Source organism: Erithacus rubecula, assembly GCF_903797595.1.
Source record: "Erithacus rubecula genome assembly, chromosome: 18".
NCBI lineage: Eukaryota > Metazoa > Chordata > Aves > Passeriformes > Muscicapidae > Erithacus > Erithacus rubecula.
In genome coordinates, this window is record NC_136670.1 from 2,860,918 (window position 1) to 2,880,885 (window position 19,968).

The 19,968-nt window shown below is 49.4% G+C and overlaps 2 protein-coding genes across 3 annotated transcripts in view; both read right to left on the minus strand.

The window, feature by feature from the left end:
- Positions 1-4,239, minus strand: part of CBFA2T2 (CBFA2/RUNX1 partner transcriptional co-repressor 2) — a 264,258-nt gene extending 260,019 nt beyond the window's left edge. The window contains exon 1 of the mRNA XM_079322011.1: positions 4,234-4,239. The gene's annotated coding sequence lies outside the window, so the exon portion shown is untranslated. The remainder of the gene's footprint in view (positions 1-4,233) is intronic.
- TOX2 (TOX high mobility group box family member 2) overlaps positions 1-17,961 on the minus strand; it is a 153,678-nt gene extending 135,717 nt beyond the window's left edge. For both annotated transcript variants that reach the window (XM_079322014.1, XM_079322013.1), the window contains exon 1: positions 17,773-17,961. In XM_079322014.1, coding sequence (XP_079178140.1) covers positions 17,773-17,874 — 102 coding nt within the window. In that variant the 5' untranslated portion in view covers positions 17,875-17,961. The remainder of the gene's footprint in view (positions 1-17,772) is intronic.
- Between the last annotated feature and the right edge of the window lie 2,007 nt (positions 17,962-19,968).

Here is a 19,968-nt window from a genome sequence, read left to right on the forward strand (position 1 = left end):
AGAGGGAAAGAGAGATGGGGACAGCAGAGAAACTTTGCTAAGAAGAGATGGGGCTCCACAGCTCAGGGATGAGCTGCCCTTGCAGGAGGAATGAGGCTGTGCTGCTGCTGCCTCTCAGCTGAACCAACACAAATAGCTGGGCATTACCAGTAATCTCTTAATAGCACTTAAATCCACCCATCTCTTGGGATTCATGCTAGATTTTTTTTGGCTGCTTGTTGTTTTTTTTTTTGTTTTTTTTTTAATCATTATTAAAACCTGCTCATATCAAATTTACAAACATAAGTAAACTGGAACTGCTTTCCTTCCCATTCACACATTCCTTGGTGCTCAGGATCAATGAAGGTGGGAGGATGAGATGGAGCCCCAAAGGACCAGAGAAGGCTTTAAGGACAAGCCCCAGGCCTGGGGATGGATCTGGGCAATCCTCTGTGCCAGGGGCACAGGAGTGGGGTCTCTGCTCTGGTCCATGGTTGATCTTTGCCATCCTTTGTAATGCAACAGAAAAGTCACCCTGCACAGCCAGGTGCTTGCTCCAGTAGGGCAATTACTCTGATCTTAACCCCTTCCTCCCCTCCACAGCTCCCTCATCCTCAGGCAGAGACACCAATCCAAGCCAACACCCAGGTTCTGGCCCCTGTGGGGGCTTCTCTGGTGTCACTCAGCAGTCACTTGGCCACTCACTGCTCTATCAGCACCACTTTCCCTCATAAACTGTGTTACAGGCACAGGACAGCTGAGCAAGCCTTGATTTTCACTGACAGGATGGATCTTAGTCCAGCTCTGAAATTCACTGCTTAGGAACCCAGCAAAACCCATGGGGACAATGGTGACCACTCCAGTGGCCACTTCCCCCACTAACCCTCTCACCCCTGGAGCAAGGCAAGAGCCTGAAAATAGGGAAGTTCTTCTTTTACAATTTTTCTCCCCATTTTTCAAAAGGAAAAGAACCAGACAGCATGCTCAACAGGGAGCAGCATCCTGGCAGCCTGGAGAGCTGAGCTCCATTCCATGATGGCTCAGAGCAGTGTCCAGGCTGCCACAGCACAGGCAGCATCCTGACCCTGCAGCCCTTCATGTGAGAGGGCTGGACACCTCACACACAGAGAAAGAGGAAGGAAAAATGTGGGAATTTTTCCAAGTGTGTGGTCACTGGGAGGAAGGAATCAGTTTGATGAATTTTTCAGCTTTGATGATTTTGGTAAAACCAAAACCACATGCCTCAGGAACCCACTCCACAAATTAATCGACCACAGTGCCCAGGGATTCTGAAGTGGAACTGACTCTTTGGTGTCTGAAGTCACATTTTCTGCATCCCACCAGGGATGTCTGAGCAGCCCCATTTGTTTCAGAGGTCAGTGCTGCTGACAGCAGCAGCCTGGTGAAAACCACTGGTGGCTGCCCCAGCCCCTGTGTGACATAGCTGGAGGATGCTGATGGCATCAGTGCTCTCAGAGGTCCTCTGGAGCTAAAGCTGAGCTTAAACCACACTTTCTCACCTGCATCACCCCTGTACTTTCTTATGATTTATCTAATGGTTGCCCAGAATGCAAACCCCTCATCAAAGCAGGGGCAGAGGCCACAGCCCAGCTGCAATCTCCCCAAGCCCAGGCTGGCAAGGACAGGATTTCCCTGGCAGCAGGGCAGGGAGGAGCAGGCTGGTGTCAGATCCTCTCCCAGCACACAGGCAGGGCCCCTTGTCAGATACACTGGTAATGCACAGCTCACAGCACTGAGATTCTGCTGAAAAATAACCCTGGGAAGACATTCCCTGCTGGCAGTATGATTTCTGTCTCCCTTATACACCCACATACCCACACTCTTTGCCCACCTTAGCAATATTTTTTTAGAAACCATCCTTTCCTAAGTGCCCAGTAGGACATTTTTCAGCTGCAGCCTCAGAACTCTGCTGGGTCACAGGTCATTGCAGTAGTACACAAGAGCCCAGGTCACAAGTTTAAACAGAGCTTTGTACCCACAGGAGCCACAGAGGAAGCAGAGCCCATCCATGTCCTCTGCTCAGGCAGAGCTGGGAGGCTGCAGAGCCAGCACCACACATCTGCCTGCAAAGCAGCTGGGGAGCTTTGCATCCTCTGGGCACATCCTTCCCAGAAATAATGGTTTGGGTTGGAGGGGACCCTACAGCCTGTTAGTGCACCACATATTAGTTGCTACTTTCTTTTTTCTTCTGCCTTCACTCAGAGTCAGGATTGAATGCACAAGAGCAGATTTTCTTGTTTGGACTCAGTTGTTTATTAATTCTTATTTAAAGTACAGTGAATTCCATAGCTCTTCTAGCTAACAAGCTAAAACTGAGAAAAGGTGCATCTTGCTCATTACAAGGTCTTTTAAGGCCTAACTATCCAATTAAAAGCTAACATCCACATTATTTATACTTTTCACCCAATGACCAAACACCTATGACCTGCACTGTGGGATTTTCTATCCAAACAAAAACTACTACCTAAAACAAAGAAAAAGTAAAAGGAAAAACAAGGAAGAAGAGCCAACTCCCAAGAATCTCCATCTTGTCCCATACCTATTATCATATTCTAAAACCCCAAATTCCAAACCCTTCACCATGTGAAATTACACATTTCTATTCCAACTACACACCTGTGATTTTAACTCCATCACTCAAATTTGGCAGCCTTCTGCAAGGCCTCAGGTCAAAAGCAGTGTTCTCCTGGGGGTCAGAGCCAGAAAGCACAGAAAGCTCAAAACTCCCAGGTTTCAGGGTTCCAACAAAAGCCCATCCAATTTCACTCCTTTACCATGGGCAGGGACCTTTCACTGTCCCAGGTTACTCCAAACCCCAACCTGGCCTTGAACATGTCCAGGGATGGGGCAGCCACAACTTCTCTGGGCATCTTGTGCCAGTGTTTTACCACCGTCATCATAAAATTAAAAAAAAAACCAAACCACCAAAACCCAAAATACCTTCCTTATATCCAGTTTAAACTGACCCTCTTTTAGTTTAAAACCATCACCCCTTGTCCTGTAGTAACAGGCCCTGGCTAAAAAGTTTGTCCCCATCTTTATTTGCCCCCCTTTAAGAAATGAATATGGAAGAGCTGGAGCTTGCACAGCATTTTATCCCCCAAATTCATGGCTTCACATCAGCTATGAGCTCTGCTTTGCTTTGGAACAGGAAAGGGGCATTGCCACAACCAACACTGGGATGCTGCATCCTGGGGCAGCTGTGGGACAGGGCTCCAGGGTCCAGAGCTGCCCCTGCAGCATATCCCAGCCAGCCCTGCACAGAAAACACCTCCTGCTCACAGTGGGTCACTAATCCCTCCAGCAGGACATCACAGTCATCTCCACCCACATTTTATAATCTGTAGATTAGAAATTAAATGTAACACCAGGCTTAAAATAAAAGCATTGACACCTTTGCACAGAGAGATCTTGGCTTCTCTTTCTCACACATTTAGCTGCTTTCTACAAAAATGTCCTCATTATTTTATGTGGAAGGAAAAGAGGTAAGCAGGTGGTCCTGACTGCATGTGTCATGCTGTTTTGTGACTAAACTGAACATTTAGGTCTGAACAGCTGCTTGCAGTGGCCATGGGGACAGCAGAGCCCCCAGATGTTGTTCTCCTAATTCCTGCTGTGTCACACAGAATCATCCCAGAATGGTTTGGGCTGGAAGGAATTTAAAACTCACTTGATTCCAGCCTCTGCCATGAGCAGGGACACCTTCCAGTAGCCCAGGTCACTCCAAGCCCTGTCCTGCCTGGCCTGGGGCACTTCCAGGGACGGGGGCAGGCCCATCATTGGATATGCTGGCAAACCAAGCTGTGCTGAGTTTTCAGCAGCCTCAGCTCCCACCCCATGTGTGCATGTGCAGCTCTGGGAGCTGCCTAGGTGCACAGGAGCCTCTGAGGCATCTACACAGCCCAGAGCTGCTCTCTCAATCCCTGACACACCCAGCACCTCCACGGAGCACATCCCTACTGATTCCTGTTCAAAACCAAAGAAATCCCCCAAACTGCAAGTGTCTGTTGGTGTTCAGATGAGAAAATAAAAGATGTTTCACTGAAAAGCTTCTTGGACCCCCTCCTCACACTGCCCAGTGCCCCCAGTTTCAGATGCAAATGGGAAACCAGTTTGTTGGGGTGAGTGCTGCATCACTGAGGTGATGGGAGGAGGGAGGGAAGATGAGGAGCATGAAGAATTACATCAAGAACTGGCCCCCAGAGACCTGTGTGATGCACATCCCCACATCACACTGGCAGCTCCCAGCATCCAGCCCCACTGGGGTTTATTTGCTCCAGAACAGGAATTCATTTTGCACTCAACTAATGTAAGCCCAAAGTGCTTTCAAACAATACTCCTCTAATAGAGACATTACAAAAGCCATTATTTCCCTGTTTAGAGTGAAACTAAGCAAATACAAAGGTAACTTTATTTTAAACAGACTACCATCATCACAAACAATGGGTACCAAATATTCTTTTCCAATATACATGGAATTTAACTTTCATTTTTGCTCTTCTTGAAGGAGTCAAGAATACCAGCTTGGCAAACACCAGCTTGTGCAGCAACACGATAAAGAAACTGGAAAACACTTCCCTCCAAATCCTCTTCCTTAATGAGAGTTAAGAAAGGTCTGTTTAATAATACATTTAATTTCAAGCTCTCTTTCCTCCTACTTTCTAGAAAAGCATACATTCCAATGACACACTGAAAAAAAAATCCTTATTTTGAAATTATTTCTAAATTGTTCCCAGTTATGTTCTTGAAAGTATTCCCAGTTGTCTGTGACATTATCAGGCTTCCTACCCACCCCAGCAGCATCTTTAAGGATTGGGAGGGGGCTGCATTTGCTGCAGAAATCCAGAGCAGATCAGAGGAAGTAGATTTGCTCCTCAGGGAACAAGCCTGATCCTGGTACAGACCATCTCTGACTTCATCCCTGCTTTACAGAGCCTGCAGCTCCAGGTCACACTCAGCATCAGCCACCTGCCACCTTCACCTGTATCCAGGTGACTTCTGAATGTCAGTTTTGCTAAGCAGCACAGAGAGACCTGCAAAGCTGTTATCCCAAAGTTACCACTGTTTCCATGCAGGGAAACTGAGCTGAGGTGGGCACAGGGGTGAAATGCTGAGGTGACCAAGCCCTCTGAGAGCAGTCTCAGGGCAGGACTCCAAACAGGGCAGCAGGTGGGAGCTCTTCCCCAGAACCCCCCAAGTGGCTTTGCACAGAGCTTTGCCCCTCTCTGCCTTGCCATGGATGCCATGGGCAGTGCAGAGCTCTGGCAGCAATGCCCTGCCCTGCTCTGTAAAGCTCTTCCAGGCTGGAGGCTCCACCAGGGCACTCCTGCCCTCCCAGCAGATCTTCCTGCACCTCAGGACTCCATCTGACCAGGGGCAGCACAGAGCAGTGGAGATTATACCTGACACCACCAGGACAGTCCCTCATGCTGATGCTGAGCCTTGTTCCAAATGTGTCCTTGGAACTGGAATCCTCTCCTGCAGCCCCTGAGCCCCACAGCTGTGTCCATTCCATGTCACCCCAAGTCTGAGAAATGGCAGTTTTTGGTGAGAACTCCAGTGCCACACAGGAACAGTGTCCTGCACAGGCAGGTTGGTTGTTGCAGAGCATCTCCCTGCACTACAGCACAAGCATCAGGCCAGACTCCTCCAGCCAAGGAACCAGCCTGGGCACCCTCTAATTCTGTGGCAGTGAGGATTCACTGGACACTGCAATAGTTGTAGATGCACAGCAATCTTAAACCTTCATCAGCCTTACAAAGGCTAATTCATTATCCTTTCTGCTCCAAAAAACAAACCCTGCCTTCATTTACACCTTCACTGGCTCAAAGTAGGTTTCAGAGGTAAAACCTGGACAAATTTTATCAATGAGTTCAAATCTTGAGCTAAATCAGAAGGAGGAATGGATTTACCTAATCCCCTCCAAACATTCATCAACATCACCTGCCAGCTCAGCAGGATTTAATCTCTTTTTAATCTCTCAAAAGCAGTGGAGTGGATGGGGAAGAGGCTGGGCACAGAGCAATGGTGGATCTCTCTCTTTTATTTTCTTCCTCTTTTGAGAGATTCCTGGCTGTCAAATCACATGAAGCAGCACTTAGAAATTCATTAAGATTTTGCTAATATCACTTTCCAGGTAAATAACCGGAGAAGAGGCGTAAACCTGGACAAAACATCTCCATGAAGATCTGCAGGAACCCTAATTCCATCAGCAGCACAGGCACCGCTCGGGCAGGGATGGGTGCAGAACTCTCCCAGAGCATCCCCAGCAGCGCTGCAGACCCGTGTGCCAGAAATGCCCTGCGAACAGCTGCAGCCCGGCTCTCCTGCCCCGCTGGGGCTGCCAGGGCAGGGGCCGGGCCGGGCAGCCCGTGGCTCGCTCATGGCACAGCACACACACATCGCCCTGGGGGCAGCCCCGCCTGTGCGAGCCCCGCAGCGCCGCGTTAGCCCGAGATTCGAGGTTTACATAACACCAGGCAGCGCTCTTGGCAGGAACAATTGGTATTAGCGAGGAGAGGGAAGCATCAGGAACAGCCGGCAGAGCACAGAGACACCTCTCGCAGCAGCCCCCGGGCTAGGAAAGAATAAATAACAAACGCAACAGAAGCAGCAGACAGGGAGAGGGGAAGCCTCCACAGAGGGAAACCAAGCCCGAATCGTGGCTGAGACGAGCAGGGAATTAAACTTTGAGCTGCCACCTCTCCCCACCCCCATGGGATGGAGCTTTTTGCTTCACCAAGGAGCTGCAGTGACACTCAGGGCAAAGCTGAGCCTCACGGGCTCCAGGGATGAGCAGCTCTCACTGGCTGGGGCTCAGAGGAGCCCAGGCAGATGCCCAGGCATGGAGCTTATGGGCAGCCAGCCCTGCAGAGCCTGGCTCCATCACTGCACCACGCTCCCAAAGCTCCAGCCACACAAACTCCCTCCTTTTGAACTCAACTCAGCTGGTGTTGCTGCATTTCGCTCTGGGATGTGAATATTCCGAGTTGGAAGTGACCCATAAGGATCGTCAGCTCATGGCCTGGCATGGAACAGCCCCGAGAATCCCAAACCAGACCCAGAAAAAGCCCCACAGAAGGCTGGATCACCCCACTGGCCTCGTTAGTGGCTCCACAATGTCCGAAGAGATGAGGCCCAGCTTGCCCTTGTCCTGCTGGATGTCCTGAGGTGGGGAAACACCTCCAGCATCACTGAGTCCAACCATCCAGAACCATCCAGCACCTTCCAGCAGGACAGGGGGCACTGGGCCAGCAGATCTGGGGCAGTGTGAGCCAGGAGCCATCAGGAGGTGCCTGGCTGTGGGAGTCAGCCAGATTTCACCAAGGACAAACCTGGCACTGAGTTCAAGCCCTGAGAAACATTTGTTTATAATTTAGGAAGTGTTCTTCCCACAGTCCTTAGTGTTGTTATGTTAATTGTTCAAGTTCCTTAGTGCCACCAGAGAATGAGAATCCCAAGGTGGGAAAACTCTTCCAACATCATCAAGTCCAACCACCAACTCAGCACTGCCAAGGCCATCATTAAACCACGTCCCCAAGCACCACATCTCTGTGTTTTTGGAAGCACATGCCCACACCCAGAGAGCAAGACAGCAACCAGCAGCCCCATCTCACAGCTCCTGAGGACACCTGGTCCCTCAGCACCATGGCCTGGTGTCCCAGGGATGGGAAGAGCCCCAGCAGCTCTCCAGGAGCCTGTGGGTCCTGCAGCCTTCCTGCTCTGTCTGTGCTAGGCAAGGGAGCAGCCTGTTTTCCAGACCTTTTTGTGCCAAGCACAGCATCCCTTCCAAGCTGGCAGCATCCCCGTGCTCATGGCACGGTGACAGTGACACAAGCCCCAGAGCCAGCACCAGGCTCTTCCTGCCTCTGAGCTATCCAAGATTTCCAGCTCAGGGAGAAGCCCCAGATGAGCTTCAGAACACCCAAAGACAGTTCCTCAAAACAAGAGGATGATAAAAATCCACATTTCCCAGAGAGTTCAAGCAGTGCTTTCCTGAAAATGGGAACTATCTGTGGCTTCTGGAGGGCAGCTCTGGATAGCAGGAGTTAAACTCAATCAGGAAAGTTCCCATAATAAACTTGGGCTTGCCTGCAATACAAGCATCCTGGTTTAGAATCCAGTTGGGGTTGGAAGGGACCTTAAAGATCATCTCCCTGCCATGCACAGCATAGGAAGGGGAAGGAGTGGGAAAAGAGGATGATAATTTTGTGCAGGGCTGCCCTTGATTCCAGCTCTTCACTTATTTCCTCTCAAACTTGCACATTGTAACCTTTCCACACAAAAAAAAAAAAAAAAAAAAAAAAAAAAAAAAGTTAAAAAAAATCAAATAAATAAATGAGTAATATTAATGCATGCAGGGAAAGGATGCCAGAGCCAGCTCTGGAGCCTGCAATCCAGATTCCCTGCTCCCAGGACATATTCTAAATCTCAGTCAATACCACATGTTTTCCAAGGAACGAGGCATTTCACATTTTATTAATTCTCACTAAAGCCCTTTTTATTGCAAACTTTTTATTTAGCATTTGATTGCAGCCACCACCACTGAGACTCTCACTGTATTAGAGCAGAAAGTCTATTGATATTTTTCTTTTCTGCCATCTCAATCCCAGAAGGTGCTACTGAAATTAGTTCAAATACATTTCCAGGGGTCCCCTCCAGCCTGAGCTACTTTATGGTTTTTAACATGTGTTTGTTTCTTTGGTGCTCTCACACAAATTGGGTACCCCACTTCCACAGGTGATTGAATCTCCATGTTGTTATTCCCACCAGGATTTGGCCTCTCCTAAAAAGAAGGCCAAATATGCCAAACAACTCACTTAAAGGCCTGCAAGTTTATGAAACTAAAAAACCCATTTCAATATTTTTCTCCTTTTCAAAGCCTAACTCTTAAAAGGAAAACCCAATAATAGAGTGTTCAAAAAACCACCATTCTGGTCTGATTTAAATCAAATGGTTAAATACTCCACATGTTTGGCACAGCCAGAACTATCTGCTTTGCAAACAGATGGCCACCCACTATTAATTTGCCACCGTGACACAGAAACACAGGTTGTCAATTAATTAAAAAACAAATGCCAGCAGTCTTCAGTTCACATTATGACCTGCTGCCTTTTCTCTTTATCTTAAGTGAAGGGGAAAAAAAAAAAATATATATATATATATACACACAGCTACCACCTACTAATACAAACTCATGGCATGCAATAAATGCTGGTCTCAGCTTGAGCAGATTTATCAAGTTTAAACCACTGTGTCACCAACATCCGTCTGGGGTAGAGGAGCCCAGACCATAATTCCAGAGTCAGTCCCTAAATATCCATGGATTGAAGCTGACCTCACTGTCTGGCTGCAGGGCTGGACCCACAGTGCTCACTGGAAGGTTTTTCTTCAAGGCTTGTTTGATCTTCAATCAGCAATGCTTATCAGTGCTCAAGTCTGCCAGCCATTCCCAAAAGTTTGATATTTTTAACAGCACATTCTTTTTCTCCTTTGAACGCTATTTAGAGACAAGATAATGCAGCAGGGGAAAAGCTGCCTCCCTGGGTTGAGCATGAACAAACAGAGTAGGATCTGATGGGGGGGAATATTTTCCATTGCTACAAGCCCCAGTTTCTGTTCTTTATGTCCCCCTCCTCCAATACTTCTGCTTTTTCTTCTTCATACAATATTCTAATGCTTTTTTGGGCTATTGCATAAGTTGAAACAAACCAAGATAATTCAGCTAGAATTCACTAAGGTTTTCATACATTTCCTTTCCATCCTGTCAAAGTTTCTCTTCTATTAGTTGAGGACTCCAGGGTACACTGCCTCTCTTCTGACAGTGGGGACAGCAGATCTAATTCTGTAAAAATACATCATTCTTGCACTGCAGGCACAATGTTCTGAGATTAATTAGTGTATAAACCCCCTCTGTTTAAAGAAGCACCCAAGAAAACTAAGAAACAATGTTCTGTTTCTCCCCTTCTCAACATCATCCTTCACACTAAAACTGTTGCATTTGAGGGTTTTCAAAAGGCTTGACAACTCCTAAAGAGCTCACACAGCCCTACCACATTCCCAGGGAGAGGGAGATGTTTAGGGATAATAATATCATTCCTGGATGGAAAAGTGAAACTTCTTTCACAGGTATAAATGTGGAGATCCACATCTTTGGAAGAGAGAATTTCAGATGTCCCAGGCTCTGCTTGCACTTCTCCATGGACCTGGATCTGCTGCAAGGGATACTCAGTGCTCAGGGTGGCTCAAATTATTCCTAAAATAACCCCCACATGTCTGGGGGGCCCTGAGCTGAGCTGCTGCTTCTGCAGAGGGAAACCCAGGCAGTTCCTGGAGAGGATAAAAGGCAGAGCATGACACAGCTCTTATCTCCCAACCTTGGCCACTGGCAAGAGCAGAGATGGAGAGGAAGATGATTGTTTTTTCTAACATGGAGAGGAAAAGCACCATGCACATGCAGACAGCTGGGAAGAAGGGGGATGGAGCCTCCCTGACCAGCCCAGATGGGGATGGAAACTCTGATTCATCCATAGGTTTTGTGGGAAGAGAAACCTGCTAATGTGATCCAGATAATCTGATAAAAAGATGCTCCTTGCCACTGGGGGGTGGGACAGGATCCATGGGGTCGTGGGGACCTGGGTGACAGGGAGGATGGTGGCACGTCACCAGAGGGGAGGGTGGCACGTGCCAGGGCTCATCCTCCACCTCCCCTGAGCTCCTCAGTGCCAGGGCTGTCCCAGAGCTTCTCCTCTAGGATGAGGCTCTCTGTGCCTCATTGGCAATGGGGACAAGAGGCTCAGAGCAGAGCTGCAGCAATTCTGCCACCCACCCCACATGTCACTGCCCTTTCCTAGCACCTGCTAAGTCATGAGATCCTCAAAAACCCAGGGGAAAAGGCACTGTGAGAGCAAGGGGCTGAGTCCTCAAAGCAACAGAAAATAAAAATTAAACCTTCAACATTTTAAACACTGGCAAAATTCAACCTCCTGTGCCCAGGTTCTGCACAGAATTAGAGGTCAGGAAGCTGCCTTGGACCAAGGCTGGGCTGATTGCTGCAGATCAGGCTCCTCTGAAGCCACGTGCAGTGACCAGCACAAAATCTCTCCCAAGAACAGCTCCTGGCTCAGGCCCCCTTTAACATTTCCCTCCCAGTTCCCTTCTCCACAGAGCCGAGCTGCAATCTCTCAGTCGTCAGGAAGAGATTTAATTATATCTGCAGAGGTCAAGCAATCCATGCAAAAGCTGGGGGTGGTGGAGAGAGGTTCTGTGGCAAAGATTCTGCCTGCAGCAGCCAGGGCCATTTTTCAGGGAAGAAATGGCATCCATCAGAACCAAACCTCCAGAGGGAAACAATAGGAAAAGTGTGGGGGAGGCAGATAATTTAGATATTTAGATCAGGTCATATAGCTGCAAAATCAAGTGATTTACAGCTGTTTTCTATTTTTTTTTTCCTATTTTGTAAAGAGTGGTATGATCAGTGCTTGCTCCAGTAAGTTTTGCTGGAAGATTTCCTGCTGAAGATGAGCTGAGCATCCCTAAGTATACACTATAATTATATATAATATATCATATATAATACATAACATAATTTATATAATATATTAGATAATAGATAATTGATGCACACCCTAGAATGTAGTATATGCCATCTATAATTTATGTGTAATATTATAGAACATACATTATGCATTATTTAATTATATTAAAACGAGTGTAAAATCACAAAGGTGGAACATTAGAGCTCAAACCTCCAATTAGGAATTAATAGTTTGAAAGCTCTAATCACACTAACACTTCAGCTTGACTTGAGGAATACTGAATAAGATCTCAAGAGGAGGCAGAGGTGCTGCTACACGGCAGTTCAGACAGAAGCCTTGCACTCACCGGATGGAAAATAGTCAGGAAAAACACATTAGCAACACAGTAACTTATTTTTAATGTGGAGCTGTTAGGAAAACACAATTATATGCTTCATTTATACTGCAAGATATAACCCAACTTATGGTAAAAGCATTTAGAGCTCATTTTATTAAAAAAACAGAGGAGTACAAAGGTAATAGGGAAAAATTGCACCTTGAGGGGAAAACACTCCCCCCTCCCAGTCTGTGGTGCTGGAGCATCCTCACCTCCTGCTCCTTGTATCCAGCAGGAAAGAGATGCAAAGTGAAGGCAGCATGAAAATAGAGATTTTTCTGTAAATGCTGCAGAAAGATCACAATGGCAATAACCACCCCCAGGAAAGGAGCTGGCAGTGCCATCCTTACAAGGAGGAAAAGCTGGAAGAGCCCTGCAAGGTTCCAGTGCTCTGCCACTGCCCTGGCACGAGGATCAGCTATGCACCCTCCACGTTACTGAATGCTCTGGTCTGCACAAGGAAATATAATTTATTAACAGAATGTTTTCTCTGTTCTGGATGCACAAGCTGATCCTGTTGCAGGCTCAGAGGTCCAAGGTAGAGCTGTTCATGGATTTACCCTGCAGTTGTTGTGCTGTAACATCCACAGGCTTTGGAAGACCGATTCAAGGGACAATCATTGATTTGAAGAACCATAAATAAATCAGAGAAACTTATATAGTTTTGATCCAAATTTTTTGTCTCTTGGTGTTTCTTCTGCTACAAGGACTTCCACAAACCAGGCCCTTGACAAGGTTATTCAGAAGCAGCCCAAACAAATGTGTTGTTACACACAAGTCAGACTGGTCTTCAAAACATCTCCCATTGTTCCCAAACAACCAGATTAAAGCCTCCTCTCTGTGCATGCAGGGAGAACAACATTTTCTGTGAATGGATGGACATTCATTATTTAGCTCCCAATCCCTTAAAGCCCAAGGCAAAAAATGGAGTTTCAAGCACTTTCTGCTGTGCAGCCCATCAAAGACCACTCTGGAGAACACAAGTTTGTCCCACTGAGTAACTCAATCACTTTTCAGAGAAAGCCCTTGCCTATATTCAGGGCCTAAAAGAAAAAAGAAAATTAAAAAATCTACATTTGCAAATCAACAGGAGCTGCCTGCCAAATGAGAATGAAATGGGCCCCAAATTAAAAATCTGCTGGACTTTGTTCTGCATCCAAAATCCTCCATCTCCAAAGAAAGATTTATGCTACTTCAGAACAGAGTTGGCTTCGGAAGTAGGAAGAGAAAGAATGTATTTTATCTTCCAGAATGGCAAAGCAGTGTTGGAACCAGGAAAGAGACAATGTTTATCACTGCAATTTACAATTTATTGTAAAAGTCAAAACAGAACATTTCACAGAAATGCATTTGCTACATGGACTCGAGCTCATACCAGCTCAGATCCCATTTCTGAAGGGTTCTTAAAAGAAGAGTGCATTGGTTAGAGATTAAAACCAGTAGATTTTAATGGTGTATTGCAAAAGAGTTTTTGTCAATTTATCAGCTAAAAGGCAAGACAGAGGGTGTGTTTGGAGAGGCAAAGCTGCAGGATCCTACAAGGAAAATTCAGGAAAAGGTTTGATGGTGCTGATGAATCCTACAGAAATCCTGCAGGGTTAATAACAGAGCCCCCAGCACAGGGGTTCCAAGGATCACACTCCCAGGGTCTCACAGCAGTGTGCATTTGGTATTCCCAGGCTGAGTCCTCCTCATCCTCCTCCTTGATCCCCATCAATTCCACTGGCTGGAAATTGGGCATCATGCTAACTCAGTCTGACCGTTGTAACACCAGAAGCAAGCAGGAAGAATTTATATTTAAATTTATTTCTGCAGGACGAATAGAGATGATTATTCACTCCCCAAAGATGCCCCTGGGGAGCAGGATCACTCCTCCTGCATCTCAGCATCCCTGAGTGAAACAGTGCAGGGTATCGTGCTCTGGCAGGATTCCTGTCACAGGCTCCCTTGCCAAGGCAATTTTGCTTGGGCTGAGAAGGAAAAACTCCCTCCTGAGCTTCGTGGACCCACACACACAATTTAGGATCTAGGAAAAACCCTTCCTTGCTGGTGTATCAGCCAGCACACCAGAGCCTGTCACTAAAGCTGTGCAAAGAGCAGAACGAGCCTCGGTGTTACTAAAATGCACATTTTTTACCCTGATTTACTTATTGCAAAATACAGCTGCAGAATCTCCCTAGAGCTCCAGTAAGAAAAATCCCCACATTTTCTCAAAGCAATGGGAGGGGTGGGAGAATACCCCACCAGGGAGCAACACCCCCTTAGAAGGGAGAGGAACATCATCTGACCCAAAACACTGGCACCGCAGACGAGCAGCTCAAAACCCTGTGAAACCCTGTGAAAGCAGCTCAAAACACTGCTCCTGGCAAGTGAGCAGCAAGGGGTCTGCAGCAGATACCAATGCCCCAGAAAAATGGCCAGAAAGGACAGACAAAGGGGTTTAGACCCAAATTTACACAAGAATCCAGACCAGAGGTAGGGGTTTTCTTTAGCAGCGCTCAGGTGATGACAGGGATGGGTGTTGCAGTTTGCATGAGGGCTCCTCACACTTTCAGCTGAACCTTCCAGTCCCTTGTGGCTACTGTGCAGACACCAGAGGTGTTCCTGCTGTCCCAGAGATGGTGCAGGTCCTGGATCCAGCCCCCAGGATGGAGGGGACAGCACTCCAGAGTGGGAAATGCTCGTTGCAGTTTGTCCTCTCAGGTGGCTCCTTATCACCCCCACACCTTGGGCTGAGAGCTTTGCAGCCCTAAAAATGCCTCCAAGGAGCATCAGGCTGCAAGCAGCAGCTCCCTGAGCACCAGAAAGTTTGGGGCTGGCTCCTCTCTCCAGCTGCCATGGCAGGCTGCTCCCTGCAGGATCCCCAGTGACAGGGACTGGTTTACACAGGGAGCCCTTTTCCTCAGCTTCAATGCCACCAATACTCCTGACCCATCAGAACTCCTCACCAAACACAGTCAGCAGCAGGGAGGGCTCCTTCTCACCCTGCCTCTCGTGGGTGTCCATCTCCTCACCACTTTCTCCATCCCTCCCAGTGGCCAGCCCTTCCTGGGAAAACTGGGATGTTGTGGAAACAGTTAAAGAAAGGGTGCAAATTCCCCCCTCCTGGGGAGGCCTGGGCTGAACGCACTCCCATTTCATTATCCCTCTAAACATCCCTTGTCCTTTCAGAAATGGAAATGCTGATGTGCAATAGGCCCCTGTGTAGCTGCAAAGAGGAATTGTGGCTGACTGCAGCGTGCAGGTGAGACTGGAGACCTCCTGGTAACAATATCATGTCCAGTAAGTGCACAAAACAATTCCATTAACATTTCAGGCTGCTCTGGGCTAAGGCAGCTCTCGGCGATGGCAAAGCTCTGCCGTGCTCCCAGCAAGTTATTTATGCACAGTGACACTGCACAGCCCAGCTTTGCTGACTTCCCTCTAAATAAATAAATAAATAAATAAAGGGGAAAAAAAAAAAAAAAAAAACAGAACAAAACAAAGGCTTTAGAGCATCTCCATAAACTCAGCGAAAAAGGAGGACAGCAAAGAGCCTCTAAGTGCTCCTTGCCCAGATCCTTCCCAGAGCTGGATTTTTTCTGGGATATCTGCACACCATAGCTGGAGAATTCTGATTTTTTCCAGTCCATCCCTATCCTCCTCTGTAGGTTTTTAAAGTGGAAATGCTTTGAGCCCAGCCCTGGACTGAGCCACCAGCACCGGACAGGAGCAATAGGGTTGGGATTGGTGGGAGTTCTGGAGTTTCCCAGAGTATCCATGAGACCCCGGGAAGCAGGAGAGCTCTTGTTCCATGGCAGGCACCAGAGATCAGCACGCTGCTGGTGATCCCACCCCGCACCTGCCGGAGTTATCCAGAGGAAAAGCAGCAGGAGACGCCTCCTCCCGCAGCGCTCCGGGCCAGGGTGTGATGTGAAGTTACACCTGCAGGCTGCCAGGGAAAGAGCCAGCCCATTCCATCCCTGCCTTCATCCCGGCGGCCTCATGCCACAGACAAACGTGCACGGCTGTGCATAAGCAAATGCCATTTGAAACTCAGAAAAGAAAAGAAGGGGGGAAAAAAAAAAAAAGCAAAAAAAAAGCGCCCTGAATATCAGCAAAGGGTAAATCACTTCCTTTCTTCTGCCGCTGCCTTAAGATCCTCGGTAGCATGACAACAGCAGCATCTGGTGGCAGTGGTCAGTACCTGGGTGCTCCTGTCCGGTGTCCCGGCAGCACAGCACCCATCGCACCGCTCCCACCGGCCGGAGCTCGCCGCACCCCCAGGAGAGGCGATTTCCCGGCCGCAGCGGCAGCGAGGACCCGCGGATCAATTGCGACCGCCTAATCCGGGACTAATCTCAGGGATTCAGGCCACGGATGAGCTGACGACGAGGGGCCCCGCGCCCCAAGGCTAGGGCGGGGGACACGGGACCGGCAGCGCCGAGTCTGAGACACTGCGAGCGCGGCCGCAAGCCCCAGCTCCGCACCAAACACTGCGAGGCAAAGCAAATCATCTTGGCATCCTACAACTTCTTGGTAAAAGCGAGTTCCGAAAGCCGGCAGGGTTTGGGGACAGCCGCAGTTGCCAGTGGCTCGCGCTCACATGATCCCAGATTTCTGCCTTCGCACACTACGGGCTGATGTTTCAGCAGGACAAATGTCCTGCTCCCAGGTGATCCGGCTCTCCTTAGTATTTTAAGAGCATATTTAGTGTTTTAAGAGCAACGGCAGAGATAATAAAACACTTCGAAGCCAGCGGTAGCAGATACGGGCGAAAACAATGAAAGTTGTTTCCTTTCACTATACTCCAGCGTATCAAAATAAACGAGAACTATTAGGTTTGCTACAACTCAACAAAAAGAGATAAATAACCAAATGACAGAGAAACAGTTAAATACATCTCTTGGGACATAAAGATTAATTTGTCATGTCTGGGAAGCTACACACATTTCCCTCTGCTTGTGTTTTAAGAGTTTGATCCCAAAGTATCACAACAGTCAGACAAGCCGAGAGCATCCTGAGCTGCTGTACCAACGCAGAAGAGCATTTTCTCCTTTTATTAACTTTTTTTCAACGCAATTACCCGAATTGCTTGGCCCGGAAGACAGCAAGGATTACATCTGGGATGTTACATCCCTCCAAAGGGATCTGGATCCCACGGCTTTGTAGCTGAAACATCAGCGCTGTTTACCCACAGCGAGCTAGGCGATACTCGCAGAGAACTCCTTATGCCTCAAGTAGCATCTGTCCCCTTCGCTTCGCCTTCTCTAGGCTGAGGGAAATTTCCTACAGCACCTCCGCGCTCTCAAATGTCCCCTGCGCATCCCTCTCCCGTTACAAGTGCGGGGCGCTTCGCCTGGCAGCTGCGGCGAGCGGGGAAGATGGGGCTGAGGGAGGTGTCCCCGCCGTGCTGGGGCTCTGGGGACACAGGGGCACCCTGGCCCGAGGCTGGCTGTCCCCTGACACCCCAGCCCGGGGCTGGCTGTCCCCTCCGCTGGGGCAGCCGGGTAGGGAGGGGAGCGCTGGGGCCGGACCCGGTTCGGGAGGAGCCGCGACCCGGCTCGGAGAAGGTGCAAAACAACAACACGGCCAAGAACAACAGGAAAAAAGTACCCGACAACAAGCGTAACAACACCCCCCACCTCGCGCATCGGCCCGGGCCGAGCGCTCCCGGCACGGACACACGGACGGACGGACAGACGGACACCGCGCTCCGCTCCCGGACGGTCGGGCTCTCCCAGGCACCCGACGGCTCCCCCCGCTCCGCTCCCAGACCACTTTCAAAATTCCCTCCCGCACTTTCCTTCCCCGCGCCCGGAGCCGCGGAGCAGCGGCGGGACGCGCCGAGCCGCGCACCCCCCGAGAAGCCGCCGGTACCTTGTTGCAGTGATAATAATCCAGCGGGCCGAGGCAAGTGGGGTCCGCGCCGGGCAGCGAGCCCACGGCGGGGGGCGCGGAGGGGTAGAACCGAACGTCCATGCCGGGGCTGCGGGCGGCAGGCGGGGGCTCCAGCGGGCATGGACCCGGTGCGGCGGCGGCGGTGCCTGTGGCGCGGGGAGAGGGCGGGGACAGGGCGGGCGGCGGCCCCCGGCCCGCCCCGCTCCGCACCGCCCCGCGCCGGGGCCGCTATTGTTCGCGGGCTCCTCCCGCCCCGGGGCTCGGCCAGCGCCGCTGCGGCCGGGCCGAGCAGCGCTGAGCGCTCCCCGGGCCCGAGCTGCAGCCCTGCCGAGCAGCCCCAAACGCGGCATCCCCACCGAGCAGCGCTGAGCGCCCCCGATCCCAAACGCTGCAGCCCTGAATGCTCCCCGACCCCAAACACTGCATTCCCGCCGAGCAGCGTTTAGCGCTCCTCGGCCCCAAACGGTGCAGCCCTGAGCGCTCCCCGACCCCAAACACTGCATCCCCGCCGAGCAGCCCTATGCGCTCCTCGGCCCCAAACGCTGCAGCCCTGAGCGCTCCCCAGCCCCCGAACGCGGCTGCCCCGCCGGTTCTCGCTGCCCGCTGCGGATCCTGTCACATCCTCTGTGCCCTCTCCCGACATGGGCCGCTGCCCAGCGGCTTCATTTCCCTCCGCACCTAGAGCCCACCCGCTGATGAAGGATGCTCTCCAGCCCACTGATCCACCCTCAGTAGGAACCCCAAATAGCTGCCCCATTTAGAACCCCGAACTGCGCCCTATTTCTGGAAGGCCTGAGCCTCTCCCAGCCTGGAGAGAACAGCCAGACTCAACCTCTGCACCTGGCGTTGGCTTCCTGCTCCCCAAGGCAGGGAGACCCTCCTTCTCCCCCCACATCCCATGTTTATAATGCAGCTCCATCCATGACCAGCCTCCCGGCCATCCCCTTCCAGGGCACAGCAGCATGGGAACCCCAAAAGTGTCGGTGGGGAGGGGGATGCTGGCAGGTGAACAGCCTGGCCGGGCAGGGTTCCCCCTCCTGCTCCGCTGCCACACTCTCCAGGCTCTCCCTCTCCCTTCCAGCGGCTCCCAACAGATCCCTCTGGAAAAGCAGCCCAGTGGGAGAGGATATTATATACAGAGTGGTTTTGCAGTGCCTTATCCCATCCCCAGATAGAGGGAAACGCTTCAAAGTTGTAACAACCGGCCCATGTGCTGGCAAAGAGCTGGGACAGGGCTGGTAGAGTCAGTTTGCTGGCAAATCTCCAAGAGAAATTGTTTGGGGTTTTTTTCTCTTAGAAAAAGCCTTCCTAACTGACTCTGAAGGCTTATTTCCAACATACACCCTTCAGGACTCTCTGGAGCTGGAAAACTGAGCTAAATAAATGCTGAGTTCTTTCTCCAGCATCTTTCATTGTAGTAGGGCCAATTTCTGCCAAATTCAGGGAGGAGGAAGGCAGGCTGGGGTTTAGAGGGAATGCCAGCTCCAGGAATCAAATGATTATGTAAAAATCGTAGCTCTCATTTAAATTAAAAACAAGCTTTCAGCCCTCATGGTGGTGGAAAAAAATTGATTTAAGGATAAAAATTGACTTGGGCACAAAATCTACTTCACATTTATTCTTATTTTTTCAAACTGTGTGATTTTTCTGGAGAACCAGCATCGATCCTTCTGCTTTTAGCAGCAAAGCAGGTTGGCTTCAGGAATTCTCCACCAGGGAAGCTGCTCCAAGGGCTCCCAGTCAAAGGCAGAATAGAGATGTCTAATATTTTGCATTAAAACTTTGAATATCTGAGCTCCACTGGTCTGTGCCCTTCCTGATTTACACAGCCCCTGAAAAAACTGGTTTTCCTGTCTCCCTGTTTCAGCAAATATTGAACTGACATGTCACATTATTAGAGCTTCATTATTTTTATAAAACCTTCCCAAGTAGAGTGACTGGTGTATTATGAAGTATAAATAATTAAAACTAAACGAGAGATGTCAAAATAATGGAACAAAATGTATTTTATGATGCATTATTCTGGCTTGTTTATCCACAAAATTCAGTAATTAGTAAGCAGCCTCTGAGTCATTAGCAAGGTTTGACTGTATTATTATCTTTATTAATTATCATAATTATTATATTTCTTATTTGTGGAGCCATTGCTAGCGGCTTTGCAGTTAAGGCAGAATT